The sequence below is a fragment of the Poecile atricapillus genome, chromosome 4, assembly GCF_030490865.1.
Source record: "Poecile atricapillus isolate bPoeAtr1 chromosome 4, bPoeAtr1.hap1, whole genome shotgun sequence".
Classification (NCBI taxonomy): domain Eukaryota; kingdom Metazoa; phylum Chordata; class Aves; order Passeriformes; family Paridae; genus Poecile; species Poecile atricapillus.
The window spans coordinates 27,102,840-27,110,463 of record NC_081252.1 but is presented as its reverse complement, the minus strand read 5'-3'; the positions used below and the strand labels follow the sequence as shown (position 1 = coordinate 27,110,463).

The window sequence follows — 7,624 nt, the reverse complement described above, 5'->3', positions numbered from 1 at the left end:
GGTAGGCTTTGGCCTATTTAGGAGACTTATTCAGAGGGCTCCTTGGGAAGCAGCTCTTAAAAACAAAGGAGTTCAGGAAAGGTCGGCATGTTTCAAAACAGAGATCTTGAGGGCATAGGAACAGACTGTCCCTGTGTGCCAAAAGACACCTCAGTGAGGTAAATGTCCAGCCTGGGTGGGCAATGAGGCTGTGAAGGAACTTAAGAATAAAAAGAGGATGTATCATCTTTGGAAGGAGGGTCAGATTTCTCAGGAAGTATTTAAGGGGATTGCTAGGGTATGTAGGAAAAAAATTAGGGAGACCAAAGCTCAGTTCAAACTTAAATTGGCAACTTTTCTTAAGGATAATAAAATTTCTTTTAATAAACATATTAATGGTAAAAGGAAGGGTAAGAACCTTTGTTCTCTATCGGATGCGGGAGGAAATTTAGTAACTGCAGATAAGGAAAAGGCAGAGGTACTTAACACCTTCTTTGCCTCAGTCTTTGGTGGGAAGACAGCTTCTCCTCAGGACAGCTATCCTCCTTGGCTGATAGATAGTGTTAGGGAGCAGAATGGTGCCCTGATACCCCAGAGGAGACAGTCAGAGGACTGCTGAGCCTCCTGGATGTTCATAAATCTATGGGACCAGATGGGATCCACCCCAGGGGGAGGAGGGAGCTGGCAGATGAGCTTGTGAAGCCACTCCCCATCATCAACAGTCCTGGCTCACTGGTGAGGTTCCAGATGACTGGAAACCATCCAATGTGACACCCATTCACAAAAAGGGTGGCAAGGAGGATCCTGGTAATTATAGGCCAGCCAGCCTGACCTCAGTACCCCTAAGGTAATGGAGCAGTTTATACTGAGTGTCATCACACAGCACTTAGAGCATGGCCAGGGTATCAGACCGAGCCAGTGTGGGTTTCGGAGGGACAGGTCGCGTTTGACCAACCTGATCTCCTTTTATAAGCAGGTGACCTGCCAGATGGATGAGGGAAAGGCTGTGGATGTGTCTATTTGGACTTCAGCAAGGCTTTGACACTGTCTCCTACAGCACACTCCTGGAAAAGCTGCAGCCCACAGCTTGGACAGGAGCACTCTGGGCTGGGTTAGGAACTGGCTGGATGGCCCAGAAAGTGGTGGTGAATGGTGCTGCATCCAGCTGGGGGCCAGACACCAGTGGTGTCCCTCAGGGGTCTGTGCTGGGGCCAGCTCTGTGCAGTATTTTTATTGATGACATGGATGAGGGTATTGAGTCTTTCATTAGTAAATTTGAGGATGACCCTAAGCTGGGAGCGTGTGTCGATCTGTTGGAAGGTAGAAGGGCTCTGCAGAGAGACCTGGAACAGTTGGATGGATGGGCAGAGTCCAATAAGATGATGTTTAATTAGTCCAAGTGCTGAGTCCTGCATTTTGGCCACAATAACTCCCTGCAATGTTATGGGCTGGGGATGGTGTGTCTGGACAGTGCCCAGGCAGAAAGGGACCTGGGGGTGCTGGTGACAGCAGCTGAACATGAGCCAGCAGTGTGCCCTGGGGGCCAAGAAGGCCAGTGGCTGCTGGCCTGTGTCAGGAATAGTGTGGCCAGCAGGAGCAGGGAGGTCATTCTTCCCCTGTACTCGGCACTGGTGAGGCCACACTTGGAGTTCTGTGTCCAGTTCTGGGCCCTCAGTTTGGGAAGGACATTGAGACCCTTGAGTGTGTCCAGAGGAGGCAACGAGGCCGGTGAGGGGCTGGGAACACAAACCCTGTGAGGAATGGCTGAGGGAGCTGGGCTTTAACATGGAAAAAAGGAGACGCAGGGGTGACCTTATCACTCTCTACAACTCCCTGAAAGGTGTTTGTGGTCAGGTGGGGGTCGGTCTCTTTCCCCAGGCAGCATCTGACAGAACAAGAGGACACAGTCTCAAGGGAAATATAGGTTGGATATTAGGAGAAAGTTTTTACAGAAAGGGTGATAAAGTATTGGAATCATCTGCCCAGGGAGGTGGTGGAGCCACCATCCCTGGATGTGTTTAAAAAAAGACTGGATGTGGCACTTGGTACCATGATTTATTTGAGGTGTTAGGGCTGGGTTGGACGCAATAATCTTGAAGGTCTCCTCCAACCTAGTAATTCTGTGATTTTGTGAGGTTATTTATGCTCACAACTGGGGTCTGAAGTTGCTTTGGGATTGTTCCTGTGTACCTAAATTTGTTTCAATTTATCTCTTTAAATAGCAGAGAGGGGAGTTCAGGTTGTGCTTATGAGAGTGTCTTGTTAGCTGGCATAAGCTGATCTGAGGCTGGTTTCATATACTCTACCTGACACATCCCTAACATGATTTGTATGGTAAATACACATCCTTGCTTTAGCTTAACCTTTGGTGTTAGGCTGCCTTGCCTGGTAATTCCAGCTGTAAGGAGCTCCGAGCAGCTGAAAGCATGCAGCCAAAGTGAGCTGTGTGGAAAGTTTCCACAGACAGGGAATGTCTGTGGCAGGGGTTGTCTCCATCTGATAGGAGATCTTTTTGTTCCTCTTCCTAGCACTTCTGTGGACATAAACCAAAGAGTTGTTTTTTTTTTAACTACATCTTGAATGATGTCCCACAGTGGTATCATGGCTTGCAACTTGGTTCTCTTTTCATGAAAGGTAAAGGGCAATTGGATCCTTGATTTTGAACAGAAATTCTTTTTAAACACCACGTTGAACAAAATCTTGAGTTCTGCAGGCTTTTGTAAAATCTTGAGGTTTGTTTTCAAACTTAAAAAACCCCCAAAATTTTTCAAACCCTCTTATCTTTTTTTCTTGCTGAAGGAGAGTATAAACAACTGATGCTTCAAACAGACAGAAGCACCAGATAGTTACATAAAAACAGATCTGTGCCAGATCCATGCATGTAGGAGTGTCTGCTCTCAATTCAGTCCCGCCTAACTCTTCACATCTGTGAATGTGCCTGGAAGTAGGTCTCCCCACCCTGCGGTGATAGCAGCTGGGACTAGATGCCCGAACTGAAAACAGGGTGTTGAAGGCATTGATGATGTGGCCTTAGGCTGTGTAGAGATTGAAGCGAAGGGTTCTTTGTAGCCAAGGGACCAAGTATTTGCAGTTAGACATTGGAGAAAAAGAGCCACAAAGTACTAAATCTGTACTAGTTGTGTGAACAGCTGGAAAGACCTTTAAGTGAAGCTGTAGGGATCAGGACATATCCTCCTGTCTTAGAGTACTTCGACTGTTGTAGACTTAAATAAAGGGGAAAAGTTATGGCGAGGAGAGAACTTTATGCATTCAGGTCTATCTCCCATTAAATGTTTGGCTCTAAGAGTATTCATTGTGCTCAGGATCCTTCAATAACAAGGTAGAGGAAATACAAGCTACACCTACCAAAGTGGTGTTTTGTGATCAGATTGGTAAAGTGCATGACAGATCCAGCTCCTCTTCCCTCTAAAGAGCTATTCAGCCATCTAAGGGCCAAGGTTTCTCCCTGAGCTCATTGCATGCTCACAGATGAACAGTAAATCTCTCAAATAAAACAGACTTACAGTGTTCTGGAAGAGCACAGTGAATTGTTACTTTTTTGAAATTGAAAGAATAGGATTAACCGAGAACACCCTCAGCTGAGCTCTGAGGTTAAATGGTAATGTACTGAAAATGGCACTCTGAAAAAACAAGCGGGTTAAGGCTTCATTTTAGGGAAACACAGGCAGGGATTCAAAGTGCCCAAGGTGAGGACATTTGCACTGCATTAATTATTACACTTGGAACAGAATCAATGATAAACTGCTTTTAACTAGTTTGTGAAACACCCGGCGACACAAAGGGGTCTGAGGGTGAGTGGCCCTCAGCACTGGTGCATCCCCTGCTTACGGCAGAGGTTAAAAAAAAAAAAAAAAATCAAAAAAAAAAATCATCAGTGTACGTGTGTAGTTGTTGGCACTTCCCCACCCCCGGAATCCTCTTGAGGAGTTGATGCGAGCTTTATTCGACGCCCCTGAGCAGCCTCGTGTCCTCGCCAACGCAGTGTAATAGCCCCTCATCCCACGCCCGGGACATAATCTCCTTCAGGCTGCTCCTGAGGCGCTTTACACACAAAGCCAATTAACTCTATTGTGCAAAGAAAGATTCGCCGGCAGTGCGGCGGCTCTGGAGCGATCTGAGCGCACAGGCGAGGCTCGGTGCCGGAGCGGGACCTGGCGATACAGAACCCCAGGAAAATGAGTGGAGGGACTCTGGGCAGGGTCTCTCCCGCCCGTGACCCCCTGCAGCCCCATCCCCAGCACAGGCTGCGAGGCGAAGGGAGCCCCAAGCCGCGGGCCACATGACCGAGATTCCCCCACTTTCACCCCCTTCCTGTCTCTTTAAGTGGAGGCGGGGCCTCTCCCGCTCCCCGCGTCCAACGGCCGGCCCCGCCACGCCTCGCCATTGGTTGTCGCTGGGGCAGAGCGGCCGCCCCGCCCGCCGCCATTGGCTGGCGGCGAGGCCGGGGTTCCCGGATGCGGCCGCGCGCTGCGGTTATAAAGGGCCGGGAGAAGGCGGGAGTGGGCGCAGTTTGAATCGCGGCGGGTCGGGGTAGGTCGGTGCTGTCGACCAGGTTCGGTGCGTGCGGGACGCTCTTTGCTTCAGCCTTCCCCTCCGTGACACTGCGCTCCGGTTCGCTATGGTGAGGAACCACGGGGGCCGCTCGGGGGGCGGGCGGCGGTGGCTGGGGCCGGGGCAGCTCCGCGCAGCTGATGGTGGTGGGGGAACGCGTGCGGACTTAGTGGGAGGAGGGTGGAGGCGATTTGGGGTGCGGGGAGGGGGGATGGGGTTGGTCGCACGGGCAGCGGCGCCCCGGGGACGGGGAGCGGTGGCCGCGCATGCGCGTTTTGAGCGGCCTGTGCCGTGCGGTGCGGCGGGCGGTGCGCACGCGCCTCGGAGCCGCGTGTCCCGCTCTGCGCGGGGGGGGAGGGGGCGGCGGCGGGACGCATGCGCGATGGGGGACGTCAATTCCTGCTCTTTTCCCGGCGTTTCCAGGCTGGTGGGAAAGCTGGGAAGGACTCCGGGAAAACCAAGACCAAAGCAGTGTCCCGTTCCCAAAGGGCTGGATTGCAGGTGAGTAGGGGCTGGGATGTGAGTTTGTGAAAGTGAAGCTAGCCTTCCATCTGTTGGTTTGTTTGTACAGGGTGAAAGCTTCATGCTCTGCTGTCTGGCTGTTGTCTGGAATGATGTAAGGATCATAAACCGGACGTTAGCACACCCAACCGGTTTTAGACCTTTATCTAAATCTGTGCAACTAGGAAAGTAATTCCCTTTTGGCCCTTGCTACTGCTTGTACTGAAAATCGTGAAAGTTGCTGATGTGAGTGTGGCATGCAGTGTATTATATGTATTCTCAAGTTTTGGGATGCAGCCCTTGCTTACGCCACTGGGATTCTGCTGCCCAGGATGCGGTTTTGCATAGAGGCTTTCTATTTTCCTAGCCTGTTCATGTTTCTGTTGTTTTCCAGTTCCCTGTTGGCCGCATCCATAGGCACCTGAAGTCTAGGACAACCAGCCATGGGCGTGTAGGAGCCACAGCTGCTGTGTATAGTGCTGCAATCCTGGAGTACCTGACAGCTGAGGTAAAATGCCTGCAAGGGGGGGTGCAAGCAAGTTGGTGAGCCTTCGACAGGCATAATGACCAGTGCCTACTCCATTTGAACAGTTTGTACTTGGTTGTTACTTCTTTGTGTGCTTTGAGACACTTCTAAGAGCATACGTCAGCAGGAGACTGTGAAATACAAGTTCTCTGCGTTTCATGCAAATCCTGCAGTGTGACTTGTAAGAAAAATGCAGTGTGTGAAGTAACTTTATAAATGGGCCGTTACAGCACATCATATTTACTGTAGAACAGTTACTCTGTCATTGGGAAAACTAAATGCAGAGCTCCAAAGGAGGACTCCCTTTAAAAGAGACATTGTTTGCCCTCTTGGTGTCACTGACAAGTGACACTGTATTTGGAATAGAGAATTAAACAGCCAAGACTGTGATATTGGTCTCGTTGGTTGTGTAACCATTGAAAAATGGTCTTGTTTCAGGTCCTTGAGCTGGCGGGAAATGCATCCAAAGACTTGAAGGTGAAACGTATCACTCCTCGTCACCTGCAGCTTGCCATTAGAGGAGATGAAGAGTTGGATTCTCTGATTAAGGCAACAATTGCTGGTGGTGGTATGTCATTTGCTTGTTTTCTTGGGGTACTTGGGTGGCATGAACTGTCACAGACTTGAAGTTCCTTAGTGTTGTCATTTTACCTAAAGTATGAAATCTAGGAAAATTGTTGAAGAGATATAACATGGTCTTAACTGTTGTTCTTTCTTAGGTGTAATACCACATATCCACAAGTCCCTCATTGGCAAGAAAGGACAACAGAAGACTGTCTAAAGGATACCAGAATTCCTTGTTATCTCAGGACTCGAAGTACTTAATTGTCCGGTGTTGGTGATTCCAGTGGACTGTATCTGTGAAACACAATTTTGCCTTTTTTTAACTTTTGAGAAGCTAAAGCTCCCTTGAGCTTTCTAACAAACCAAATTTCTGCATTGGAGTCTTAACCATATTTAAGTGTTACCATGGCTTCAAAGAAGCTATTGTGTTTGTAGTGGGTTGTAGTTGAGCTGACTGTTTCTGGATTGGTTTAAGTAAAGGAAATGTTTGGTTTTGTACAGACTTTTCATCTATTAGAGTGGAAATACTCAATAAATGTTATGTCAAGACTGATTTGTCTCTTTCCATTAGCTGGAAAATGTCTCCACTGTGCAGCTCTTAGGGTTGTTCAAGGGGCTGTAACTGACAACCCTTCCTGAAATACAGGAAATCTTGAAATACAGCCTGAGAATACTGCAGTTACTAAATACCATGTAGTGAAAGGGCCCAGGGCTTTGTCCTGTAAAGTTACATTCTTCCTAACTCAAGCTGCTGTGTCATGTGCTGGGCTGATGAAAGGCTGGTGTTACTTAAAGCCAGTTTTACTGTCAACCATCGAGGGAAAGGGTCTGTCTTGGAGGAGGGTATATGATCAGATGAAGGGGTGTAGAAATTCCATGCTTCAAATAATTTTGTGCTAGAGCCTGGCCCCGTCTTACGTTTCAGCTTGCAAAAGCTTTGGACAGACATTGATGAAAACAGGGACTTGTACTGCAGCAGCCTTTAAATTCTGCCATGCAGTAGAAGCCTCAGCAGCAGTGGATTAGAGGGAGGTCTGGGCACACCTTCAGCTGTCCCCCACTTAGCCAGTTCATTTCCTACAGCAAAGCCCTGCCTGTTGTGGTAGGAATGGTTACTGTGTGCGGCTGCGGGTAGCAAGCAAGCTCCCTGTCCTCCAGAACTGCAGTCAGCAGTGAAACACTGCAAATAGAGACTGCTGCTGAGAACAGGCTCTTGTGTTTCCCTGAGCTCTGGCAGGCAATAATCTCTGCTGCAGCACTGTAGCTGGAAGGCGGTGACCTAGATCGGAGACGCGGGTGAGACCTGTGCTGACTGCACTCCTCTGGCGCTGCGGTGCTTCCCTGGAATAGTACCCGAATGCTTCCTTCGCAGCACAGAAGTCCTTGCCGGGCTGTAATTGGTGTCACTAATTACAATAAGCCGTTACGAGGTGCTAATGAGCACCTTAAAGCCTAGTCAGGCACTGACAGTGGCACCGCGCG

At 49.2% G+C, this 7,624-nt stretch overlaps 2 protein-coding genes across 3 annotated transcripts; both read left to right on the top strand.

The window, feature by feature from the left end:
- Positions 1-829: 829 nt before the first annotated feature.
- LOC131579202 (uncharacterized) lies at positions 830-4,514 on the top strand. The gene is given in 7 exon segments (XM_058838835.1): positions 830-955; positions 1,536-1,557; positions 1,560-1,694; positions 1,697-1,885; positions 1,888-1,917; positions 1,920-2,043; positions 4,325-4,514. Coding segments are annotated over 7 exon segments (816 nt in total).
- On the top strand, positions 4,427-6,695 carry LOC131579097 (histone H2A.Z). Of its 2 annotated transcripts, XM_058838592.1 has the most exons (5): positions 4,427-4,621; positions 4,975-5,052; positions 5,447-5,560; positions 6,017-6,146; positions 6,298-6,695. In XM_058838592.1, exons 1-5 carry the CDS (start codon positions 4,619-4,621, stop codon positions 6,357-6,359), a joined length of 387 nt encoding a protein of 128 aa, XP_058694575.1. In that variant the 5' UTR covers positions 4,427-4,618; the 3' UTR covers positions 6,360-6,695. The 2 variants fall into 2 exon arrangements, with proteins under 2 accessions (XP_058694575.1, XP_058694574.1); XM_058838591.1 differs by lacking the exon at positions 4,427-4,621 and having other exon boundaries at positions 4,925-5,052.
- The last annotated feature ends 929 nt before the right edge of the window (positions 6,696-7,624 follow it).